The sequence below is a fragment of the Bos mutus genome, chromosome 5, assembly GCF_027580195.1.
Source record: "Bos mutus isolate GX-2022 chromosome 5, NWIPB_WYAK_1.1, whole genome shotgun sequence".
Lineage (NCBI taxonomy): Eukaryota > Metazoa > Chordata > Mammalia > Artiodactyla > Bovidae > Bos > Bos mutus.
The window spans coordinates 31,820,177-31,847,684 of record NC_091621.1 but is presented as its reverse complement, the minus strand read 5'-3'; the positions used below and the strand labels follow the sequence as shown (position 1 = coordinate 31,847,684).

At 35.5% G+C, this 27,508-nt stretch overlaps 1 protein-coding gene across 3 annotated transcripts in view; it reads right to left on the bottom strand.

Moving 5' to 3' along the window:
• Positions 1–27,508, bottom strand: part of LRRK2 (leucine rich repeat kinase 2) — a 210,429-nt gene that overhangs the window by 93,694 nt on the left and 89,227 nt on the right. For all 3 annotated transcript variants that reach the window (XM_070370619.1, XM_070370618.1, XM_070370620.1), the window contains 8 exons: positions 24,567–24,817; positions 24,135–24,283; positions 19,606–19,699; positions 14,087–14,273; positions 12,820–13,001; positions 4,744–4,973; positions 4,197–4,324; positions 2,389–2,607 (listed from right to left, as the gene is read on the bottom strand). In XM_070370619.1, the coding sequence (XP_070226720.1) occupies positions 2,389–2,607; positions 4,197–4,324; positions 4,744–4,973; positions 12,820–13,001; positions 14,087–14,273; positions 19,606–19,699; positions 24,135–24,283; positions 24,567–24,817 (1,440 nt within the window). The remainder of the gene's footprint in view (positions 1–2,388; positions 2,608–4,196; positions 4,325–4,743; positions 4,974–12,819; positions 13,002–14,086; positions 14,274–19,605; positions 19,700–24,134; positions 24,284–24,566; positions 24,818–27,508) is intronic.

Below are 27,508 nucleotides of genomic sequence, written 5' to 3'. Positions count from 1 at the left end.
TAAACTTTATACTTGTTCTTTTTCTACTCTTGATCCTTCAGGAACCTGATTTATAGCAGCTGTAACCATTACTTACATATTTACTTCCAAACAGTCAAGATTGTTTAGACATACCCCTTGAACCAGAAAATTAAATATAATTTCACTAATCTCCACTTTTCATATTCCCTCTCTTCATCATTTATAAATTAAGATAAAACAGAACTTCAGATTGAAGTTTGCGTTTAACCCAAGAAGGGAAACCTACATATAAAAGTAAACAAGAGTTCACATAGTAGTCAAGTAACAAAGTGATGGATTTTACAGGGCTGGATTACAGGGTGAGCAAAGGATCCCACTCTGCTAAGGGGCTGGACAAGACCGAGAGGGACATTGTTGGCACTGATTTCTATTTTGTCCTACTTCCTTTATCATCAGGTCACCAACAGTCAAAAACAGAAAGCTTTTATTCTAAACTCTGCATGGACACATGTTAATAAGAGTGAGACACACAAAGATTAGAAAAGATCAAGATAAAAGGAAAAGATGAAAAACAAATGAAAGGCCAAACAAAAAAGATTTCTAAATAGATTAAAAGCTGCTGACTGAATACAGGTTGAGGCACCTCAGGGAGGAAAGAATATTCAAGTTGGCAGGCGTTTTGTTTTGGGGTCATCTGCATCACTATTCTGCAAAGCAGCCAATTGAATTTTCAAACCAACATAACAGAATGATGCATCCATTTGCAATATATACCTTCCTTCAAATAATACTGCCGTTTCTCAAAGCATTTGTTGTTAACCTCCTATCCGGTATTGCCTTCAGAGTTCATGTACAAGTGCAGAAAGCAGACTGGTCTTATTGCCAGTAAACTGGTCTAACTTGCTATTAGCCTAAAGTAGTACTAGTCCAGCTTGATGAATCAACTACTTTATTCATAGACTTTTCAACTAAACTCAGATTTTCTCAAAACAAACTCATACTTTAAGAATTCTTTTTTAAAATATGATAAATGGTCTGATATCAATGATAAAAGAGAAGCTATTAAAATATTATAAGTAACAGCAAAGTTCTGTAAGTACAGAGAGTCTCAAAAGGAAACTCCCTGGGTAAAGAGGATATTTAATTGAATATATTAATTTGATGCATTTGTTTCATAAAAGTCATGTCACTCTTTAATCATATGTCTCAGAAAAGAGTAGCAAAAACTAGAGATAAATGATATTTTATTCTTCTAACATAAAACTCCATTGACCCACATTTGTAAAAGCTTTTATTGATTGTGATAAATGTGTGGAAAGATATAAATGTGCAAATTCTCTCTCTGGGCACCACAAATACGGGCACACTTACAAATGGCTCATTAAGTTTTGGACAGAGCATAATCTGTAGAAATGGAACAGAACTAAGCTAACTGGACAACGTGCTATAACCAAGGTGACCGTATAACTTATCATCCAAACTGGAATGCTTCTGAGAATGTAGTGAGACACAATAATTACACTGGGACTTTCCAGGCAAAACAAGACCCTTGTTAGGAGCCACCGCTTTGATCATTAGTACTAATGAGCTAAACCAATAGAGACTAACAGTGAGATCCACTATTGTGTTTGTCATATTGAACTATTCAAAGTGTTTTCCAGTACAGTTTACCCCTTGCTATCTGTAGAGCCCAGGTAAAATTTCTTTCTCTTTCCAGTATTAAAAACAAGCATTTGTTAACCAATTTATTTGTGTTTTATGAACTCTATGAACTATATTTGTCTTACCAGAAATAAAAACTTTGTAAATCAAAAACATAATTCTTAAAGTTTGTCTGAACTAGAATATTGCTTATACATTGTTGAAAACCAAATTAGAGACCATGGTGACCAGATGAAAGAGCCTTCTCTCAATATTGAAGGGGAAAAAATATATATTTCAAAGGGGGATCACAGTGACAAAGACATGAAGGAACAACAAAGACCAAGATGAACATAAAACAGAAACTCCAAAAGAAAGGAGCAGATGGAGGAAAACCAGTCAAAGAAAAATACAAGAAAGATAACTCCAAGATCCCAACATCCATCTTTATCCTTTTGATTGAATCAATACTATAGGATGTTGGGAGAGAAAGGGCATCAGAAACATGTCCCAGATTCTCTCAGGAACATTCTCTCAGCCTCTCAGATACCCTTTTCTCTCAGGATTCTCAATTATTTTTAATTTCTAATTCTATGAGTTCAAAATTAAGTCTAACATAAATAATTTTAAAATTAAAAGTACTTGAATAATGCTAACAGATAAGAAAAAAACACACTTTTAAGATAGTTGTTCTCAAGACTGCTGATATTTCTTAGCAGTTGCAGAATGTAAGAGTTAATAAATTATATTTATCTACCACCTAGGGTAGGCAATGAACCATGTTACCTTGAAATTAAGGCTCTCATTGATGATGGTTTTCCGAAGTTTTGCCAAAGCATCGGATTCCTCAGTGGCATTCACAAAGTGGTAATCTCGTATTGCAGGAAACCCTCGTTTGTTCAAGAGTTCCTTGGTAATTTTACTGATACAGGCTTTGCGCTGCTTCTCATCAGTAACATCTAAATGTGTGCCAACTAGAATCACAGGGGAAGAAGAAGCACGGGCCTATGGGGGAAAATACAAAATACTCTTGTGTTTGTTTTAAAATCAACACTGCTTATATTTCCATTGATATTCACTTTCTACGAAATTCACTAGAGTCGAAATGAGAATTCAAAAGACTTCAAGAAGAAAATGACAACTGTCTTCCCTTCCTTAAACCTAAGGAAACAAATTAAACTTAAGAAATTTTTAAAAGTCATTTTTATGCTCCTTCTTAATCTAGTTATTGTCACTTTTCAGGCAGCCCATGTGACAGTAATGGCACATTTCTTTCTTCTGTGCCTAAAATGGGTTATTCTTTAAGTGTGCTTTAGGCTTCTAGATAAAATAGTATTTAATAACACCCAAATAATATCAGAGTAATAATTTGTTTTATATTTTCTCTTCCTTATCTTTGAATTAAACCTTATTAATTCAAATTATAGTAATTCAGTGTGGCTTCTACAAAGAAAAAACAAGTCACTAAAGTAATAAAAGCATTTGGACAGTAATTTGAAGTAGAGGATTTATTTGGCAAAAACAAAACTATGTTCAGCAAAGTGGAACTGAACATTATTTTTCATACAAAGTTAAAAGCACATTGTATTTCCTTCCTGACCACTTGCCCAGTCCCCATCTCTTTGAGAGAGAAAAGCTTCATCTAAATTATTTCATCTGATTGATGACTGTCATTTATAACTTTATTGCTACTTCTGTCTTGGGTATTCCTTTGGAAAAGGTGTATGGATTCATTACATATTCTAATGTATTATCTATAGATTATAAGATAAAGTCAAGCATGTATCTGCTGATACTTTTTAAGTTGACCTGTCTTTATACTTAGAAATGTCTCTTAATAGTAGGCTTCCCTGGTGGCTCAGATTTGCCTCACAGAAGAGCCTACTAGAGCATTATTCAATAACCATTCATCTTTACTTTAGTCTCAATTCTAAAAAGGCACATATTTTTTAAACCATATATACATGAAGGAATATCTAACAGCAAGAGACAAAATGGAAAAGTTACAAAATTTCAAATATAATATTCATCTGGGACCATTTAAAACTGTAAGTCCTACAGGGCTTTACACTAAATTGCCTCTGAGGACACAGTTGGTAATGCATAGATTGCTTCTTTTTCTTACTACAGTTTATTTATAAATTAAGGAAATTCATGTTATACATAAGTAATAATACCAGGGAGCTCCCTGATAGCCTCATGGTTAGGATTTGGGGCTTTCACTGCCATGGTCCAAGTTCAATCCCTGGTCAGAGAACTGAGATCTTGCAAGCCACACAGTGCAGCCAATAAATAAATAAAATAAAATAAAAAGAATATAAAAATATAGTCTAACATATATTCTCATTTTTAACAGATTAAAAGGGCTTCAAATTTCTCTATCTTTCATTAACATAGAACATACTATTTTCATGTCACAACTTAATTACTCCTAAAAATTTCCTAACTCAAAGTTTAAGTTCTTCTAACTTTCTTGCAAAAAAAGTATTTGAAAAGTCTGTTTGATGGTACTATTTGCCCCAAATAAATCACCTTATATACAATAAGAAAACCCATGAACTATTTTCTATTTTCAAATTATTAGGTCATATCACCTTTATATTGAAAAGCCAAGGCTTCATGGCATCAACTTCTGCTTGCCCTTTGCTGAGGTCATAGACTGCAAGATACAAGGCTCGTTGGGTCATAAAGTGGGGATGAGTGCTGTAGAATTCCTCACGACCTAAATAAAGATTGGAGAACTTTTCAGTCTTCCAGAGAATAGACAAAAATCCTCTTCTTCAAAAATAAAGTTAGATGGCACTACCCACTCTTTACCATACAAAAAAAAAAAAAGAGAGAGAGAGAGAAAAAAACAATCAAAAGATAACAGCTACAAGATTACACTGGGTTTTTACTAGGGATTGACAACTTCTTGCTTATGTGTCAGCTATGTAGCTTCAGCTGACACGTGCTGGTTCCTAACATTTCCTTCCATGGCTTCTCCATTCTGGTGGCAAGGGAAGAATTAGGAGAAATAAATGACTTTGGAATAATTCCATATGATCCATCAGGTCTCTGTAGTATTGAAACAGAAAATTCAGTTTTTAAATCCCTGTTTTAAAAAAGATATCTGAATAAAAAATTTAGCAAAATAAATACCTGCAAAATCCCATACATTCAGAATGAGGTCTTTCTTCCCTTTGCCTCTTATTTGGATGGGCCAGTCTTTCACATCAATGCCAACTGTGGCACCTTGCATCCCAAGATCTGATTTCTTGATTTTCATTAATTGCTGTAATAAGGTGGTCTTGCCACTCCCAGTATTTCCCACAATCATAAGTTTCATTCGGTTATAGGGCACAGCCTTTTTCAACCGCTGCTGAAGAAACCTGGTATTTGAAAAACAAAAATAAAATAATAAACTGCTTAACAGCATACTTAGGCTATAGGTGAATTCTTATGCACTGAATTATTTTAAATATCAAAATGTCATAATGTACAGTATGCAAAAGAGCACATAACTCATACTAACTTAATAATGCATGTGTCTTTCAATGCATTGTTAATACATCTACTTTGTTAGTGATGTTGGTTGGTCTAGCTGATAATGATTAGAAGCCTCATCAAATATAATGACACTAGAAAGAATCTAAGTATCAAAATGTTTATAATACTCATTAAAATTTTACATAAAACACATACACAATTTCTTTAAATATCAAAATAAAACTCTAAAAATTATAAAGCATAAAATTTTACAAAGCCCATAGGATAAAGAATCAAGGTAGATCAATGTTTAGTTTTTTTTGTTTGTTTGTTAACAAGTTTTATTTTATTTATTTTTTTTTGCTATTGTTTTTTTTTTTAAATTTTAACTTTACAATATTGTATTGGTTTTGCCATGTATTAAAGAAGCTCCATAATGTTCTCCACAGTGGTTATACCAATTTGCATTCCCACTAACAGTGTAAGAGGGTTCCCTTTTATCCACACCCTCTCCAGCATTTATTGCTTATAGATTTTTTGATGATGGCCACTCTGGCTGATGCAAGGTGATGCCTCATTGTAGTTTTGATTTGCATTCTCTAAGAATTAGTGATACTGAGCATCTTTTCATATGCCTTTTGGCCATCTGTATGTCTTCTTTGTAGAGATGTCTATTTAGGTCTTTCACCCATTTTTGATTGGACTGTTTGATTTTTTGATATTGAGCTCCATAGGCTGTTTGTATATTTTAAAGGTTAATCCTTTGTCTGTTGCTTCATTTGCAAATATTTTCTCCCATCCTGAGGGTTGTCTTCTCATCTTGTTTATGGTTTCCTTTGCTCTGCAAAAAGCTTTTATGCTTAATTAGGTGCCAATTATTTGTTTTTATTTTCATTATTTTATGGGATAAGTCAAAAAAAGATCTTGCTGTGATTTATGTCAAAGAGTATTTTTCCTATATTTTCCTCTAAGGGTTTTACAGTTTATTTTTTTTTATGATATTAGGTAGAATTCTAATTTCATTCTTTTACACGTAACTAATTTCATTCTTTTACATGTAATTCTAATTTCATTCTTTTACATGTCCAGATTCCCCAGCACCACTTACGGAAGAGGCTGTCTTTTCTCTATTGTACTCTTGCCTCCTTTGTTATAGATTGAAGGGAAGTTGCTCAGTCGTGTCTGACTATTTGCGACCCCACAGACTGTAGCCTACCAGGCTCCTCTGTCCATGGGATTTTCCAGGCAATAGTACTGGAGTGGATTGCCATTTCCTTCTCCAGGGGAGCTTCCCAACCCAGGGATCGAACCCAGGTCTCCCTCTTTGTAGACAGACGCTTTACCGTCTGAGCCACCAGGGAAGTCTGTAGGTTTATCTCTGGGCTTTCTATCCTGTACTGCTGGTCTATATTTCTATTTTTTGTGCCAGTACTATACTATAGTGTTTTGATTACTATAGCTTTGTAGTATAGTTTGAAGACAGGGAACCTGATTCCTCCTGCCCCATTTATCTTTTTCAAGATTACTTTAGCTTTTCAGGGTCTTTTGTGTTTCCATACAAACTATAAAAATTTTTGTTCTAATTCTGTGAAGAATGCCACTGGTAATTTGATAGGAATTTCTCTGAATCTGTAGATTGCTTCGTGTAGTATATTAATTTTCTATCAATTCTATCAATTCTTTCTCTATCAATTCTTCCAATAGAAGAACATGGTATATTTTTCTATCAGTTTGTATCCTCTTTGATTTCTTTCATCAGTGTTTTTTAGTTTTCTAAGTATAGTTCTTTTGCTTCCTTAGGTAGATTTATTCCTAGGTAATTTATTCTTTTGTTGTGATGGTAAATGTGATTACTTTTTTAATTTCTCTTTTTACTCTTTTGTTGCTAGTGTATAGGAATGCAAGAGATTTCTGTGCATTAATTTTGTATCCTGAAACTTCACCAAATTCATTGATAACATCCCAGCAGTTTTCTGGTAGAATCTTTTGGATTCTCTGTATATAGTAACATGTCATCTGCAAACAGTTTTACTTCTTCCTTTTCAATTTATATTCCTTTTATTTCTTTTTCTTCTCTAATTGCCATGGTGAGGGCTTACAAAACTATGTTGACTAAGTGGTGAGACTGGACATCCTTGTCTTGCTCTTGATGTTAGGGAAAATGCTTTCAGTTTTTCACCACTGAGAATGATGCCTACTGTTAGTCTGTCATATATGGCCTTTATTATGTTGAGTAAGTTCCCTTTATGCCCATTTTCTGAAGAAGGAAATGGCAACACACTGCAGTATTCTTGCCTAGAGAATCCCAGGGACAGAGGCTGGTGGGCTGACATCCATGGGGTCGCACAGAGTCGGACACAACTGAAGCGACTTAGCAGCAGCAGCAGCAGCACGACCATTTCTGGAGAGTTTTGATCATAAACAGGTGCTGAATTTTGTCAAAAGCTTTTTCTGTATCTATTGAGATGATTATATGATTTTTATTCTTTAATTTGTTAATATGGTATACCACATTGATTTATTTGCATGTATTAAAGAATCTTTGCATTCCTGTGATAAACTCCACTTGTTCATGGTATATGATCCTTTTAATTTGTTGCTGGATTCTGTTTGCTAGTATTTTGTTGAGGGATTTGTGTCCATGTTCATCTGTGACATTGGTCTATAATTTTCTTTCTTTTTTTTTTGTAGGTCTCCCCTGGTGGCTCCGTCTGTAAAGACTCTGCCTGTAATACAAGAGACCCAGGTTTGATCCCTGACATGGGGAGATTCCTTGGAGAAGGAACCTTTTTTTGCAATATCTTTGTCTGCTTTAATTATCAGGGTGATGGTGGTCTTGAAGAACGAATTTGGCAGTGCTTCTCCTTTTCCAATATTTTGGAAAAGTTTTAAAAGGATAAGAGTTAGCTCTTCTTTAAGCGTTTGACAGAATTTGCCTGGAAAGTCATCTGGTGCTGGACTTTTGTGTGTTGGAAGATTTTTTTTTTTTTTCATTTTGATGTGTCAATTTTATTATTATATGCCCACACAATATAAATTTCTTATTTTACCACTACCAGCTTTTGAAATGATTTTTAAGAATTGTTGTTTCTCAGTTGACCTTTTGGGGACTGTTTTGCCATAAAAATGTCTTTTCATTTTACTTAGTTAAATATGTCATCTTATGCTGGATTTCTTCCTTTAAGGCAGTTCGGCATACTTATGGATTTTAGTGTGTAGTTTTCTAGATATTCACCTAGAATCCATAGGATTCTCCAGGCAAGAATACTGGAGTGGCTTGCATTCTCTCCTCCAGGGAATCTTCCCAACCCAGGAATTGAACCTGTCTCTCTTATGCCTCCTGCATTGGCTGGCAGGTTCTTTACCACTAGAGCCACCGGGAAACCCCTGTTTCTATATAAGTGCACATATATTCACATATCTTTCTGAAAGTACAATAGTGACCATAGCAGTTGAAGTCTCTGTTTTGCATTGTCATGGTGAAGTAATAGTACAATGAACATCTATTATAATATAACATCTTCAGGCATGAATCCTATGAAAAAATTTATTCAGGACAAAAGGATGGATTGACATAGTGTCTGTAGAATTTACAGAGTATAGTTTGAAAAGCCTTTTGCATGTTGAACAAAGACCAGAATAGCATTGGGGTATGCTCAACAGATTCATTTTAAATATATGATAGTGCTTAAACTCCAAGAATAACAAATACATGATGCCCCATAAGAAAACTGGGAAAGAGCTTCCCTCATTCCTTATAGAACAGTAAAAAATTGGTCAAAGAAATGGAAAAGATTTTTGGAAAATGTCTTCTATTGCTTTATATAAAATGTGTTTAGCTTTTGTTGTTTTTCTTTGGATATTCATTTTTGTTGGTTTATTTACTTTGCCCATTTTTCTTTTGGGGTAGTCAAATATTTCAGGTTTCTTTCATTATAAAAGTATAACTGTTTCTGTCAAGGAAAACATGTATTTTTCTTTTGAAAATTATTTTTCCTGGGCGTCAAGTATAGATAACTGGAATTGGAATGTTGTGAAACAAAGGAAGCTTTAATTCATCACATAATCTCAGGGACCATTCAGTTCAGTTCAGTTCAGTCGCTGAGTCATATCCAACTCTTTGCAACCCCATGAACTGCAGCATGCCACACCTCCCTGTCCATCACCAACTCCCAGAGTTCACTCAAACTCATGCCCATTGAGTCGGTGATGCCATCCAGTCATCTCATCCTCTGTCGTCCCCTTCTCCTCTTGCCCCTAATCCCTCCCAGCATCAGAGTCTTTTCCAATGAGTCAACTCTTCGGATGAGGTGGCCAACGTACTGGACCATTGCTAAGTCACTCTGTGCGACCCCAGGCTCCACTGTCCTCGGATTCTCCAGGCAAGAACACCAGAGTGGGTTGCCATTTCCTTCTCCAGTGCATGCAAGTGAAAAGTGAAAGTGAAGTTGCTCAGTCATGTTTGACTTTTAGCGACCCCATGGACTGCAGCCCACCAGGCTCCATGGGATTTTTCCAGGCAAGAGTACTGGATTGGGGTGCCATTTAGAGCTTATTAAATCTTTTACTCTCTAATGTCTATTTCATTTCCCTCTCTTCTCTCTCTTCCTTGCCTCTCTTTCACACACACACATACTTTTTATATTTGTTTAAATATAAAGCTGAAAGTGATCATAAAAATAAACCCCAAGTTTATTGGTCTCTGGGCAAGCTATGAACTGGAATTTCTGGGTACCATTTATACATTCTGTAGAAGAAAGATGATCTGACATGATCAGCTTGAGTTTATAATGGTATATGGTGTGAGCAGGATGGTTCTGGGTGAGAAATCCGTAGCAGGAACATAGGCCAGGAGGACGTGGTGTGAGCGTGTGTGTGTGTGTGTGTGTGTGTGTCTGTGAGTGTGTGCTTGTGCTTTGAGAACAGTTCTTTTTAAAGTGAAGGTACTTGGACTCATCTGTTCATGTGCCTTATCACAGAGCCCAGACTTCGGCCAGCAGAAGGTACTAAGGATGGGAGATTTTTTAATTCACAGGATGCTTTTGCAACTAAATTCATAAAGTGCAAGGAACAACCATTTTCCTTAGGTCCTTTGTAGTGACCATTCCCTCAGGCACATATTTCTCTTGATATCATACTAGATCTTTCCCTCCCTTTCTTGAGCTATCTGTTCAATTATCACCTTGATTGCTGGCCTTACCTAAACACTCAATACTTGAAAATACCTCCTACTGCTGCTGCTTCTAAGTCACTTCAGTCGTGTCCGACCCCATAGATGGCAGCCCACCAGGCTCCCCCATCCCTGGGATTCTCCAGGCAAGAACACTGGAGTGGGTTGCCATTTCCTTCTCCATGTTGGAAGACTTTTAATGACAGTTTTAATTTCATTACTTACGACTGGTCCTTTATATTTTCTAATTCCTCCTGGTTCAGCCTTGGACCAATCCCACTGCTGGGCATATACCCTGAGAAAATTATAACTCAAAAAGACACATGTACTCCAATGTTCACTGCAGCAGTATTTACAATAGCCAGGACATAGAAGCAGCCTACATGTCCATCGACAGATGATAGGTAAAGATGTGGTACATATATACAGTGGAATGTTACTCATAAAAAGGAACGAGATTGAGTCAGTTGAAGTGATGTGGATGAACCTAGAGCTTGTCATAAAAAGTGAAGTAAGTCAGAAAGAGAAAAACAAACATCATATATTAACACATATATATGGAATCTAGAAAAATAGTACTGATGGACCTATTTGCAGGGCAAGAATAGAGACACAGACACAGAGAACAGACTTGTGGAAACAGGCAGGGAAGGAGAGGGAGGACGAATTGAGAGGCAGTATTAACATATATATATTACCGTGTTTACAACAGCGAGAAGCTGCCGTATAGCACAGGGAGCTCAGAGCACAACTCCGTGATCACCTAGATGGGTGGAATGGCAGGGGGAGGCTCCAGAGGGAGGGGATATATGTATACATAGAGCTGCTTCACAATGTTCTACAGTAGCAACTAATGCAACATTGTAAAGCAATTATATTCCAGCAAAAAAAAATCAAAACCATCAAGGTAGAGTATACAAGCATACTGTTATATTCATCCTTGATAGTGAAGTTCTATTTGGTACATGTATTCATACATGGTATACATAATGTATATATTCATATATATTGTACATGCATACATATAATGTACATGGAAAGGAAGAGCATATTGGTTAAACTACACTGATACACATAAATGATTTTACTATCGGCAGATAATATGTTGCTATTCCTAACAATATTAATGCAAAAGTAATTGAAACTTACTAGAAGTGCTACCAGTGGCTAACAATACCATCTTTAAATTAACAGAACATGTAAATGTTCTTAAAAATAAAATGGATACAGAAAAATACATTTAACTATGTTAAAATGCTGCCACAGTTCAAAATTAGAATAGTGAACTAAATCATAAGTGAATCTTAGGGAATATTAACTGATTCATTCTCACAATTAATAGGACTTTGAGGAACATTCTTGATAATCTGCATCACCAATAAACAAGAAAATCAAAGTTCCAAATATCTATTTATTAAGACTTCACTATTCTTTGTCATTCTTCAAAGAAGCAAGTGAGAACTACAATTTCTAAATTACTCCAGGTCTATGTACTCTCTAAAAATGTTTAAAAGGTTTAAAAATATTTAAGTTACATAGTAGCTTGATAGCATAATACTCTGAAAACTTCTTACAACTAAATGTTTAGTAAGAATTGAACAAATTTTATATGAGCATCTTTTCCAGTTTCAGAAAGGAAAATCATGGGAAATACTTATGTAGGATGAGGGGTAGTCATGTTATTTAGCATAACTGCTCACAAACACTTTGATCATAAAATAGACAGAAAGTCAAATGTAAATTATGAAAATTTAAGGAAGAGGATTGGGTAACTAGATAAGTAGGTAGTTAGGAACTCCAAGTTCACTGATAATGCAACAATTATTAACTGTATGCCAGACTCTGTGTTTGGTGCCACGAATGAAACAGAGAGTAAACACAGCAGATATTATAGGCAAGTCAAGGATCCATTGAGAGGTGATAACTGAGTTGAAACCTATAAGATAAATATAGATAGGAGCAGTTTGTGGAAATAAAAACATGATTTTATGGGTAGGTAACAAGACTAACATGCTCAAATGGTAACAAAGAATAGAATAAAGTTCATTATTAACTTGAAGTTCATAAAGTATAAAATCAGAAACAAGCATACTTGAAAGTTTTGGTGGTTTCAAAAATGATAAGGTTGAGTAGGTTATCAGCTTCATAGGCAAAACAGAAGTAATTTTATATCCTTTAAGTAACTATAATGCTTTAAGATAGAATAGACATATGATAAATACTTCCTACATGAAACCCAGATCGAGAAGCCATTATATTCTGCTCTATTTCTTCAGATTGATAATTGGTAATAAGAGAACAAAGATTAATAATTTCCTTTTAGAGTCCATTTCTACTGAAAAGCATAATAAGGAGAAGTAATTTTCTCAACCTTAACTTGGCCAGGAAGAAATTAAAAGCTCTGCAGTGGCACCAAATAAATCCATTTACTAAGTAAAAGGCAAATGACATAGAGTACATCATGCTAGATGGTCCTATACATTCTTTTTTATGAATTGTAACTATATATCCACCAAAATAACCAGAAAAGGACATCGGAAACAAATTCAGTTAAAAAAATAAAAATAAAAGTATCTAACCTTATGATGTCTTTGGCTTTACATCCTACATGTTTAAAATCAAAATTAAGATGCAGTTCATCCAAAGGAAGATCCCATATTTTGCTTAATTTCCCCATTTCATTGGGAAAGGATCTCAGTTCCAAGTTGTAACTAACATCAAGAGATGTCAGATTTTCAAGACAGCCAATCTCAGGAGGAATCTTAATGAAATAAAAAAGAGCAAACACTGTTGGTGGGAAGGAAGAAAAGTGTGCTACCAAAAAACAAGATGCTACTAGAAAACAAGAGAGGCTCCGAGACTCTATGAGCAAACTGTACAGCCTTCCAACAGAGTTCTAAAACTTTCCAAAGGTTTGTCATAGTTCCCATCAAAAACGTTTGAAAACATAATATAAAGGACTTACCCAAAACAATCTACGGCATTTGTTTATAATCTTTTAAAATCCATTTTCCCTTGGAAGCATATTTCATTGCTTCACAACATTTTATATGTTTTTTATATGTATCCAAATCCAATAGTCGGTGGCTTCAGGCTATTCCCTCTCACTATGTTCTTCAGCAAAACCAAAGATCTAATCATCACAAATTTACATATAACTTAACATTCTCAAAATACAACTAAATGTTTAAACCTTAGGTGGCATAATAATTGCAATATTCCAAATTTTTAAGTAATACTCACTATTTTTATAACAGCTAACAGTAATCTGATGCAAAAAAGCTAGGTACCAAAATTATGCAGAGTTATTCTGGAACCTCATGGTTTCAGATGCTTTACTCTCTTTGGCTTTTATAGACAATAGGCTTGAAGCTGGGATGAATGGACAGTTAATTTCAGATTTATAATAAAGACTGGTCCATTTGGGTGAGGGGGTGAGGGAGTATGATGGAAGAATACAGAAATTTAAGAATGTGGAAAACAATGTCAGCTGAAGAACAAAGGCTATACACGGCCTGGTGAAACTTGAGAAATGCAGCATGTCTGAGAGTCTGTTAACAGATCAGAGATTTCATGGTAAATTGACACAATTAAAGCATTACATGTATTTGCAATCAAACATATATAAATATATAGATATTCAAAATAAAAGAGAGTACAAAAGGCAATCTTTAAGGAAATTAAGCATGTTAGTATACCCATTTACCTCAGGGTAGGATTAGATCTTACTCAAAAAGTAAGCAGTATCAAATAACAGATTTTGAAATGATAATCTATGATAACAGACATTACAAAAGCACATTTTTTCAAATTGGCAGTAATTTTAAACAAATATGATCTCCTTACCTCTTTCAGTTTATTATGAGAAAGATGTAGTTTCTCTATTCTAGACCATGCACATGCTTTTTCACTCAAGTCCAAGATACTGATCTGATTATGACTAAACAAGAGTTCCCTTAAGTTCAAAGATCTCCAGTGCACAGGACCTGGTAGATATCGAATATCATTGCTGCTCATATCTAAGGACCGCAGGCTGAAACAATACAATGTTGAGAATAAAAATCAAGTGAGTATTTCTATATACATGAAATAACATCACAAATAACTTTCAGCAGAGAATAAGATACAATTTTAAAACTAATATTTATTTAAGTCAGTCCTAATGAGGCGGATGAAACTGGAGCCTATTATACAGAGAGAAGCAAGTCAGAAAGAGAAACAACAACACTATATATTAATGCATATATATGGAATTTAGAAAGACGGTAACAACAATCTTAAAAAAAAGGCAGCAAAAGAGATACAAATGTAAAGAACACGCTTTTAACTCTCTGGGAGAAGGCAAGGGCGGTATGATTTGAGAGAATAGCACTGAAACATATGCAATACCATATGTAAAAAGATGACCAGTGCAAGTTCAAAGCATGAAGCAGGGCACTCAAAGCTGGTGCTCTGGGACAACCCAGAGGGATGGGGTGGGGAGGGAAGTGGGAGAGGGATTCAGGATGGGGGGACATATGGGCACCCATGGCTGATTCATTTCAATGTACGGCTAAAACTATCACAGTATTGTAAGTAATCATGCTTCAATTAAAAGAAATTAAAGAAAATTTAAAAAAAAATATATGAGTACACAGGTGTGGTTTTTTGTATATGTAAAGGTATATGTGGTAGGAAAAAAAAGGCATGTCTTAATAGGAACATTTAAATAAGGCCCAATAAAAACTAAATTGAGGTCTAATTTCCCTACTTCAGAAATATAAAAATGTCAATCAGAATGAAAGATTGTATTTTACATTTACAATGCATGAGAAATCATAATTAACAAAATTAAAATTCCTGCCTTCTATACAAGATTCACAAATATGTAGCTTCCATTTCTCTCTTCAATCTCATTCAAATCTGGATGGATTTTTCAGAGGTCAGGTCCTCAAGTTTATTACCAGCTTGTCTCAGTGTGATATACACCATAACACTGATCATGATATCTTGTGTACAGTATGCCTTCAATGAAAATTTGTTGCTTTCATGCAGGAATAGCTACCCAAAAAGAAAATGAAGTGCTCAGTCATGTCCGACACTTTGTGACCCCATGGACTATAGCCTACCAGGTTCCTCCATCTAAAGGATTTTCCAGGCAAGGGTACTGGAGTGGGGTGCCATTTCCTTCTCCAGGGGATCTTCCCAAGCCAGGAATTGAACGCCCAGGTCTCCTGCACTGCAGGCAGACGCTTTACCTCCTGAGTCACCAGGGAAACAAAGTTTGTAAGAAACAGCAGGAAAACACATGTCACGTGTAAGGTTACATGTGTAGAAAAACTAAAAGTAGCAACTGTGGTATATTTGACTATGTAAAAGGTTGCCTGGACTTTTACTACTGTTACTGATTCTTTTCACCCAGCATATTTGAAGCATGATAAATTAATTCTAAGATCTGCTAGACCAAGATTCAGATCTATAAAGCAACATTTTTGCTCTACTTTGTTAGATATTGCTCTATTAGATTTAGATTTTGCTCTAGTTACTTTATAAAAACAGTTGAAAGCAATAAAATTTACTTGACTATATGAAAGGCAAGACACGTATGTGTGACCAACAATGTGACTGAGACAAAATTGACAATTGTAAAGTTGTTCAAAGGCAATGCCTCTTGGCTTTAAGACTAAGCTTGGAGCCTAAAGGTGGCCAAGTACATGCTCATTTGTGAAACTAGAATAAATTTAAAGAAATACATATAAACACTGGAAATGTACACCTGAAAATGGTGTCTGAAGGTACAGTGTAATTCAGTTTAGTTCAGTAGCTCAGTCGTGTCTGACTCTGACCCCATGAGTTGCAGCACGCCATGCCTCCCTGTCCATCACCAACTCCTGGCGTTCACTCAAACTCACATCCATCAAGTCAGTGATGCCATCCAGTCATCTCATCCTCTGTCATCTCCTTCTCCTGCCCCCAATCCCCCTCAGCATCAGAGTTTTTTCCAATGAGTCAACTCTTCGCATGAGGTGGCCAAAGTATTGGAGTTTCAGCTTTAGCATCAGTACTTCCAAAGAACACCCAGGACTGATTTCCTTTAGAATGGACTGGTTGGATCTCCTTGCAGTCCAAGGGACTCTCAAGAGTCTTCTCCAACACCACAGTTCAAAAGCATCAATTCTTCAGTGCTCAGCTTTCTTCACAGTCCAACTCTCACATCCATACATGACTACTGGAAAAAACCATAGCCTTCACTAGATGAACCTTTGTTGGCAAAGTAATGTCTCTGCTTTTGAATATGCTATCTAGGTTGGTCATAACTTTCCTTCCAAGGAGTAAGCGTCTTTTAATTTCATGGCTGCAGTCACCATCTGCAGTGATTTTGGAGCCCCAAAAAGATAAAGTCTGACACTGTTTCCACTGTTTCCCCGTCTATTTCCCCTGAAGTGATGAGACCAGATGCCATTATCTTCGTTTTCTGAATGTTGAGCTTTAAGCCAATTTTTTCACTCTCCACTTTCACTTTCATCAAGAGGCTTTTTAGTTCCTCTTCACTTTCTGCCATAAAGGTGTTGTCATCAGCATATCAGAGGTTATTGATATTTCTCCCACAGTCTTGATTCTAGCTTGTGCTTTTTCCAGCCCAGGGTTTCTAATGATGTATTCTACATATAAGTTAAATAAGCAGGGTGACAATATACAGCCTTGACGTACTCCTTTTCCTATTTGGAACCAGTCTGTTGTTCCATGTCCAGTTCTAACTTTTGCTTCCTGACCTGCATACAGTTTTCTCAAGAGGAAGGTCAGGTGGTCTGGTATTCCCATCTCTTTCAGAATTTTCCACAGTTTATTGTGATCCACACAGTCAAAGGCTTTGGCATAGTCAATAAAGAAGAAGTAGATGTTTTTCTGGAACTCTTGCTTTTTCGATGATCCAGTGGATGTTGGCAATTTGATCTCTGGTTCCTTTGCCTTTTCTAATACCAGCTTGAACATCTGGAAGTTCACAGTTCACGTATTGCTGAAGCCTGGCTTAGAGAATTTTGAGCATTACTTTACTAGCGTGGGAGATGAGTGCAACTGTGCAGTAGTTAGCGCATTCTTTGGCATTGCCTTTCTTTGGGATTGGAATGAAAACTGACCTTTTCCAGTCCTGTGGCCACTGCTGAGTTTTTCAAATTTGCTGGCATGTTGAGTGCAGCACTTTTACGGCATCATCTTTCAGGATTTGAAATAGCTCAACTGAAATTCCGTCATCTCCACTAGCTTTGTTCATAGTAATGCTTTCTATGGCCCACTTGACTTCACATTCCAGGATGTCTGGCTCTAGGTGAGTGATCACACCATCATGATTATCTTGGTCGTGAAGATAATTTTTTGTACAGTTCTTCTGTGTATTCTTGCCATCTCTTCTTAATATCTTCTGCTTCTGTTAGGTCCATACCATTTCTGTCCTTTATCGAGCCCACGTTTGCATGAAATGTTCCCTTGGTATCTCTGATTTTCTTGAAGAGATCTCTAGTCTTTCCCATTCTGTTGGTTTCCTCTATTTCTTTGCATTGATCGCTGAGGAAGGCTTTCTTATCTCTCCTTGCTATTCTTTGGAACTCTGCATTCAGATGCTTATATCTCTCCTTTTCTCCTTTGCTTTTCGCTTCTCTTCTTTTCACAGCTATTTGTAAGGCCTCCCCAGACAGCTATTTTGCTTTTTTGCATTTCGTTTCCATGGGGATGGTCTTGATCCCTGTCTCCTGTACAATGTCACGAACCTCAGTCCATAGTTCATCAGGCACTCTACCAGTTCTAGGCCCTTAAATCTATTTCTCACTTCCACTGTATAATCATAAAGGATTTGATTTAGGTCATACCCAAATGCTCTAGTGGTTTTCCCTACTTTCTTCAATTTAAGTCTGAATTTGGCAATAAGGAGTTCATGATCTGAGCCACAATCAGCTCCCGGTCTTGTTTTTGCTGACTGTATAGAGCTTCTCCATCTTTGGCTGCAAAGAATATAATCAATCTGATTTCGGTGTTGACCATCTGGGAATGTCCATATGTAGAATCTTCTCTTGTGTTGCTGGAAGAGGGTGTTTGCTATGACGAATGTGTTCTCTTGGCAAAACTCTATTAGCCTTTACCCTTCTTCATTCTGTATTCCAAGGCCAAATTTGCCTGTTATCCCAGTTGTTTCTTGACTTCCTACTTTTGCATTCCAGTCCCCTATAATGAAAAGGACATCTTTTTTGGGTGTTAGTTCTAAAAGGTCTTGGAGGTCTTCATAGAACCTTTCAACTTCAGCTTCTTCAGCATTACTGATTGGGGCATAGACTTGGATTACTATGATATTAAATGGTTTGCCTTGGGAATGCACAGAGGACTGTGTAAATTTCTAGCTCTCTAGGAAGAAACCTTCCTTATGACATTAATCTCTAATCAATTTTTACAAATAAATGGTCTCCAAACACATTTTCAGCAAAGCATTATGTTTAAAATATAAGACCATCTATATTCTATAGGTGCTTGTATGTCAGAATTAAGAGTCTGAAATCAAACTACCAGTGTGGTGGTTTGAACTATGACTTTGGGCAAGTTACTTCCTCTTTTAATGAAACAGTGTTCTCATTTTAAAGTAGAGATGATAACAGGAAGTACTGATATTTCATAGAATTATTAGGAAGATTAAAGATATGACACACTGTTAGGCAGTTAGAACAGTGTTCCACACATTTTAATGCTAGTTTTAAATTGACTACTATATATCTGTCTCACACCTTTCATTGTTAAATCATAACTAAGGATTATTTGCCTGTATATGTGTATATATATATATATATATATGCACATGTACCTTTATGGATTTTGCTTATAATATTTAACACTAGTAGAATAGTTATTTAAGATGACAACACCTTTGAAAGCCATTTAATATCTGAATTTGCAGTTAACAGGAAACTTTATTTTTAATGAAATTAAGTAAAAATATTCCCAAATACCTGAAACTACAGAAATTTTCACCAAAAATGTCATTCAAACATAACTGAAATATAATTTCAAAATTAACAGTGTCTTAGCAACATAACCCCCAAAGCAAGTGAAATTTTAAAAGTTAAAGTGACAGCCAGTACAATCTCATTTGATTATAATAATGTAACCATTAATTACTCTTAAATTGTTTCTATGCAACAACACATTAAATTAAAATAAAAGTTTAAAAGTCCAAACAACAACTTAGGTCTTTTGTCTAATAAAAATCAAACATTCATAGATTTTTAAACATTAAGTTTAGTAGGTTTAGAAATCAGTTACATTTATATGTCTAAGTTAAAACCAAGTTTCTGAAAGTTCTGTTTCAGCTCATGTGGTTTTTAAAATTAAAATAATAAACTTACTGTGGGAGATGTAAAATTGCTTCTGGGACACACGTGAATCTGTTTTGAGATAATTTTAGGCTTGTGATAGAAGAAGGCAAAAAAGGCATAGTAGCTAAGAGAAAATAAAGGTGAGTTAATGGACATTTTAATCACTTTAACTAGATTTCTACCAGATTCCACACTAAGACAGCTATCAGTGATCTGACATGAAATTTAATTTCCATTCTTACCCTGACAATAAAAAGTTCTACTTCTAAAATTAGTTAATACTACCACAAAATATTAAAATAATACACCATAATTATAAGAATCTTCTAACTTGAAAGCTCTACAAGTGTCTAAATATAAACTCTTCTAACGTCTGCACAAAGGAAAAATCGTTAGAATATTCATTTCAAAGTATGTGTGATATTAATGTGACATATACTATCCATGCGTGCAGCGTGCTAAGTAGCTTTCGTCGTATCCTACTCTTTGCAATCCTATGGAGTGTAGTCGGCTAGGCTCCTGTGTCCTTGGAATTCTTCAGGCAAAAATAATGGAGTGGGTTGCCATGCCCTCCTCCAGGGAATCTTCCCAACCCAGAGATCGAACCCATGTCTCTTATGTCTCCTGCATTGGCAGGTGGGTTCTTTACCACTAGCAACACCTGGGAAGCCATATATATATTATATGTTAATTCAAATTACTGAAGTAAGTTTAAAAAACCATTTTGGAATAATTTACTAATCCACAGCATGATATAAAAATTCTCTTTAACACCATCTTATAAAGAATATTCTATGGAATAATTATGAAAATGAAATTGAAAGTGAGAGTTGCTCAGTCGTGTCTGACTCTGTGACCCCCATGAAATGTAGCCTGCCAGGCTCCTCTGTCCATGGCATTTTCCGCAAGAATACTGGAATGGGTTGCCATTCCTTTCTCCGGCATATCTTCCTGACCCAGGAATCGAACCCAGGTCTCCTGCACTGCAGGCAGATTCTTTACCATCTGAGCCACCAGGAAAGTCCATTGAATAATTATGGATGTTACTTAATAAAAGTATTCTTTGATCATATGATCTTCAGAGAATGGGGAAACATTAGGCAAAATAAAGTGAAATATCTCAAAGCTGTCAACACCCAGGTCTCCCGCATTACAGGCAGATTATTGTCTGACCCACCAGGAAAGTCACACCAAAGCTGTCAACATTTTAACGTATTTTATGAATTTCCAAAGGGAAATACAGTATTAAAACAAGGTACCTCCAAGGAATAAAATTCTATGGAACATAATTTTGAAAACTAAGTAAATCACACTGCCTGTTTTGTCATCTGTAAAAGTGCACCTAAATCGGATGAAGTCTGAAATTGTTTAGCGATCTGAAAATCTGTGGTTCTGTGAAAGTGGTTTGAGAAATTATTTCTTAGCATTTTCAAGGTTAATAATATGGGTTATCCTTTATCAAGAAAATCTTCAAGGGTCAAAATGTTCTAGGACATTACTAGAAGCTGTCTTCCTAAGAAGCAGAAACTTACATGCTATACCTTACCTATTTCCCAAACGTATTTGTAGCAAAATAAATTAGTATAATAGAAGTAATTCTCCACTTAGGAATTAAGAGTCTTTGGGTTCAGAGATTCTTGAGCTTTCTCATTCTATATGAGACAGACTCATAAAATCAAAGAACTGAAACTTCATTTCACAGAGGAATTTTTAATGGTTAGGGTTCTACTGAGGTTATCACCTCCATAGGGTGTTTTTCCAAATAGAAGGCCATTTCTACAACTATTAAATTTGTGTCGTGCAAAGAAAGCAGATTCCTGGAACAACTAATAAATTAATTTATGTTCCTGAACATTTCACACAAAAATCTCAGTACTTCAATTTCCTCAATTAGTCAAACAGAGATCATACTTGTCCCACCCTATAGGATTTTTGTGAGATTCAGCTGAGATGACATATTGACCATATGCTAGCTTTAGGGACCCTCGGATGCTCTTTTTTCTAGATCTAATTAAATGCAACAAACACAGACACTTCCGTATTTCCACAATTTAGATCGGATCCCCTTGAGGTATCCTCGTAGCATCTCGAAACTTATCATCATAGCACTTAGCATAATACACAATTACATTCATTTGTTCCATCATTACTTACTGTCTGTCTTCTGAACTTAACTACATGTTCTTTAAGGACAGAGTCTGAATTGCTTTGCTCATTAATGAGTGAATAATTCTATACCCAGTTTCAGGCTCATGGTAAGAACATGGTCAATATTCAAGAGGGTGAAAGGAAGGGAAAGAGAAGGAAAGTAATTTTATGTAAATTAATATGGATTTCATTGTTAGTAGTTTCTCAAAAATGTATAAAAATAAAATATTTTAAAGTAAGTAGTCAAACTATATTCTATTTAATAGAATTAAAAATTATTTTACCAAATCAGGTATAGAATAGGCATGTGGGTGGCAAGGTATGTATGTATGGCCTCCATTAAGGAAGCTAAAATAGGGGGAAAGTTCCCATTTATTACCATAGAAGTATTTTGTTCCTCAATATTAGAATTTGCAGACAGGCTAAAGTGAACATAAATCTCGGCTGTCTCACATGCTAAGAGAACATAGAGTACTCCAGGATTTTTAACAAAAGTGGCAATCATATAGTCCATGATTATAATACTTTGAACAGAGCAAGAGCTCAATGAATATACATTAAGCTAACTAATTTGAAATGATTAATGATCTAAATGATTAATTTGATTCCTAAAAAATAATAATAGCACATATACTCCAGAAAACTGTTAAACAAATTTCAGTAGGAAATCCAGTATTCCTGCTTCAACCATCTCAGGCAGCCATATTGAAATTTTAGTATAACCACAGAACCACAGATTAGTGACTACTTGTACTCCAAGATACTGCAGTCTTGGGCTTCCCTGGTGGCTCAGTGGGAAAGAATCTGCTTGCAGTGCAGGAGACCCAGGTTCAATCCCTAGGTTGGGAAGATCCCCCTGGGTTGAGGAGGGAATGCCAACCCACTCCAGTATTTTTGCCTAGAGAATCCCTTGGACAGAGGAGCCCGGCAGGCTACAGTCCATGAGGTCACAAAGAGTTGGACACAACTGAGCGACTAACACTTTTCATTAGATATTGACATTTAGCCTATGACAATAACAGCATGTTAAATAGCATAATATAATTTTTAATATTTTAGAATTTAAAAACTAGACTAATTTTTAGAGCAGCTTTAGGTTTACAGAAAAATTGAGAGGAAAATACAAAGTTCTCCCATATTTACCGTTTCCCCTCACCACCAGCAGCCCACACACATACATCTTTTCCCCATTATGAACACCTAGAATAGAATGTGCTGTTCTTAGTTGCTCAGTCGTGTCCAACTCTTTGCAACCCCATGAACTGTAGCCCACCAGGATCCTCTGCCCATGGGGTTTCTCCAGGCAGGAATACTACAGTGGGTTGCCATGCCCTCCTCCAGGGAATCTTCCCAAACCCAGGGACTGAGCCCAGGTCTCCCACATTGCAGGCAGATTCTTTACCATCTGAGCCACCAGGGAAGCCCTAAAGTAGAATAGTTTGGTATATTTGTTATAACTGATGGGCCAATATTATTAAGTAAAGTCCACAGTTTACAACAGAGTTCACTCTTCGTTTCCAATAGAGTTTACTCTTTGACAGGGCTTCCCTGGTAGCTGAGCTGGTAAAGAATCCACCCGCAATGTAGGAGCTGCTGCTGCTACTGCTGCTAAGTTGCTTCAGTCATGTCCGACTCTGTGCGACCCCAGAGACGGCAGCCCACCAGGCTCCCCCGTCCCTGGGATTCTCCAGGCAAGAATACTGGAGTGGGTTGCCATTTCCTTCTCCAATGCATGAAAGTGAAAAGTGAAAGTGAAGTCGCTCAGTCGTGTCTGACTCTTAGCGACCCCATGGACTGCAGCCTACCAGGCTCCTCCATCCATGGGATTTTTCCAGGCAAGGAGACTCTGGTTCAATTCCTGGGTTGGAAAGATTCCCCTGAAGAAGGGACAGCCCATCCACTCAAGTAACTTGGGTTTCCCTGGTGGCTCAGATGGTAAAGAATCTACCCACAAAGCAGGAGACCTGGGTTCAATCCCTGGGTTGGGAGGAGCCCCTGGAGAAGGGAACAGCTACCCACTCCAGTATTCTTGCCTGGAGAATTCTATGGACAGCCAACACTCTCTCCCTCACTCCAAGGTCCTGGAAATTTCTGGTTGCTAGCTTTGCCTTTCCCAAAATGTCATACAGTTAAAATTATACAGTGTGTCATCTTTTCAGATTGGCTTCCTTAACTTAGCAATATGCATTTAAGTTCCCTCCACATTTCACGGCTTGACAGCTCATTTCTTTTTATCACCAACCTGCAAACTTTATATTTCAAACTCTAGCATAATATTTAACTGAAACACCACCTTTAAATCCCCATCTAAAATGCTCATACGAGGCTCATGTGATTACTTTTATTTGTTCCATTTGACCCATATAACACTCAAAATAACTGGAAAGAGAAGTCTCATAAAAAGCACTTACCAAGAAAATTCATTTTGGCACTTAAAATCTCCACTTTAGGACAAGTCTCAAGGAAGTCCTCTGATAAAGATGAAATGTGGTTTTTACTAAGGTTTAAAATCTTCAGTTCCTTCAGGCTCAAAGGGGAACATATTTCTGATATTTTATTTCTAGTCATAAGAGACAAAGTGAGGATTAAATTACATAAATTCACAGGCTTTGAAGAAAAACAGTCAACCAGCTTCAAAAAATAGCATCAAAGCACATTTATTAACTTTTAAATTAATTGTAAAAATTTAAGTCAACTGATAGAAGCTATATTATGAATTGTCTCAGTTGTTTATCACTTTACCATGTAAAACTCATTACTATGGAAACAATGTCACCGTGTGTCAACCTTATGAAACTTCAGTGTGAGGCAACCCTTTTGTCTTCAATGAACTCCATGCTTACCCTTCTAAAATGAGCTGTTCCAATTTCTCTACCACATCACCAAGGTTCGCAGGAAGAGAAGATATCTGATTATACGACAAGTTAAACTGTTTCAAGGTCGGACACTTCACAGCAGGGTCCAAAACTACCGAGGGTCCAATGTCATTTCGGGAGACATCAAGGTTAGCAATACAATTCATTTTCAACAAGTAAGTGGGAAGCGATGTAAATTTATTACTATGCAGATCCAAATGTGTTAAACATTTCAGAGTCTGAAAAGACAACATTGTTAAATTTTTAAATGAACCATCTGAAAAACTTAAAATCTAGCTAATGTTTCTGTCTTCCATACCTCTGGTAACTACAACCATTAAGACTTTTTCAAAAAAATTGAAAATACAATCGACAAGATAACTTCAGTATACTCACTAGTCCTATCTGCTCTGCTATAAGATGGGTAAAGACAGGAAAAATATTAAAAGGTGGACAGTCAAAAGCAGGCTCACAAAATAAGGTTTAGAGTTTAATTCGCTTTTGTGGTAAATTATTCTTGCAATGAGTAAAATGGAAGAATAATAATAGGCTCCAACAAATACCTGAACAAATGACTTAATGAATAAGCAGTACAACATAATCCTGGGAATATATTTTTCTCTAGCTTTTACATATTGCTTAACATTTTAATATAAGTAAGATATAACCATAAAGTAGTCATGTATATAGTACATGTGTTATTTCACAAACCCCTCTTTCAAATGAAATATTTTGTTTTAAAAGTCTATTTTCTATTTTAATATATTATATAGTTATTATATTACTAATAATTATATATTTGTTATATTTCTAATGTCTATACTCTATCATTTATTATATCCTTATATATTAATTATATATTTAGGCATCATAAATATATTATAAATTATATATAAATCTTATAAATTTGTACTATAGACAATTATTTTACAAACTATGCATAATATATGAATTTTAAATATATAACAAGTTATATGTTATATACAATATATATTATATAACATATTTATAGTATATATAATGATATATATATTACATGCTGTATATACAATTATATAATACTATCTTATAATTATAAAATGATAATATATAATATAAAACATGTTATTTTATATATTATATATAATTAATGATTATAAATATATATTTTATAATTTATACAATACATATTATAATCATAAATTATATAGCATATAATATATAATGTGTGAAATGTTATATAAATATAAACATTATTTGATTATATATAAATGATGTTTATAATTATATATTTATATCATATATATTTATGTGATACAAATATTATATGTTTATATTATGGATTTCTAGATGGCACTAATGGTAAAGAACCTGCTGCCAATGCAGCAGACACATAACAGACATGGGTTCAATCCCTGCGTTAGGAAGATTCCCTGGAGGAGGGCATGGCACGGCCTCCAGTAATCTCACTTGGAGAATCCCAAGGACAGAAGAGGTCATAATATTATATATAAGTATGTAATTATATACTTATAAGTATATAATTTATATACATAAATATATAAATTTATATTATAAAAATACATTTTAATATAAATAAGAGTTAACCATAGAGTAGTCATGTAATAATACATGTTTTATCTTATAACCTCTTCTTTCAAGTTAATTTTCTAGTTTGCTCTGATTTACACAGTCAAAGGTTTTAGTGTAGCCAATGAAGCAGAAGTAGATGTTTTCCTGGAATTCTCTTGCTTTTCTATGATCCAACAGATGTTGGCAATTTGATCTCTGGTTCCTCTGCCTTTTCTAAATCCAGTTTGTATATCTGTAAAGTTCTTGGTTCATATTCTGTTGAAGCCTAGCTTGGAGAATTTTGAGTATGACCTTTCTAGCATGTGCAATGAGTGTAATTGTGTGGTAATTTGAACATTCTTTGGTATTGTCCTGCTTTGGGATTGGAATGAAAACACCTTTTCCAGTCCTGTGGCCACTGCTGAGTTTTCCAAATTTGAGGGCATATTGAGTGCAGCACTTTAACAGCATCATCTTTTAGGATTTGAAATAGCTTCAGCTGGAATTCTATCACCTTCAGTAGCTTTGTTTGTAGTGATTCTTCCTAAGGCCCATTTGACTTCACACTCCAGCATGTTTGGCTCTAGGTGAATGATCACACCATCATGCTTGTCCAGGTCATTAAGATCTTTTTTGTATAGTTCTTCTGTGTATTCCTGCCACCTCTTCTTAATATCTTCTGCTTCTGTTAGGTCCCTACCATTTCTGTCCTTTATTGAGCCCAGCTTTGCATGATTGTTCCCTTGGTATCTCTAATTTTCTTGAAGAGATCTCTAGTCTTTCCCATTCTATTGTTTTCCTCTATTTCTTTGCATTGTTCATTGAGGAAGGCTTTCTTATCTCTCCTTGCCATTCTTTGGAACTCTGCATTCAGATGGGTATATCTTTTGTTTTCTCCTTTGCTTTTTGCTTCTCTTCTTTTCTCAGTTATTTGTAAGGCCTCCTCAGACAACGCTTTTGCCTTTTTGCATTTCTTCTTGGGGATGGCTTTGGTTCATACAATGTTATGAACCTCCATCAATATTTCTTCAGGCATTCTGTCTATCAGATCTAATCCCTTGAATCTGTCTGTCACTTCCACTGTATAATCGTAAGGAATTTGATTTAGGTCATACCTGAATGGCCTAGTGGTTTTCCCTACTTTCTTCAATTTAAGTTTGAATTCTGCAATATGGAGTTCATGATCTGAGCTACAGTCAGCTCCAGGTCTTGTTTTGCTGACTACAGAATCTTTGAATGTCCTAATGTATAATATAAATATTATTTATAATATGTAAATAACATAAATTATTTATATGATATATTTATATATAAATATATAATGCCATGTTCTCTTCATATTTTCTTTGTTTTAGCTGGGCTAAACTCTAGATTCCTTT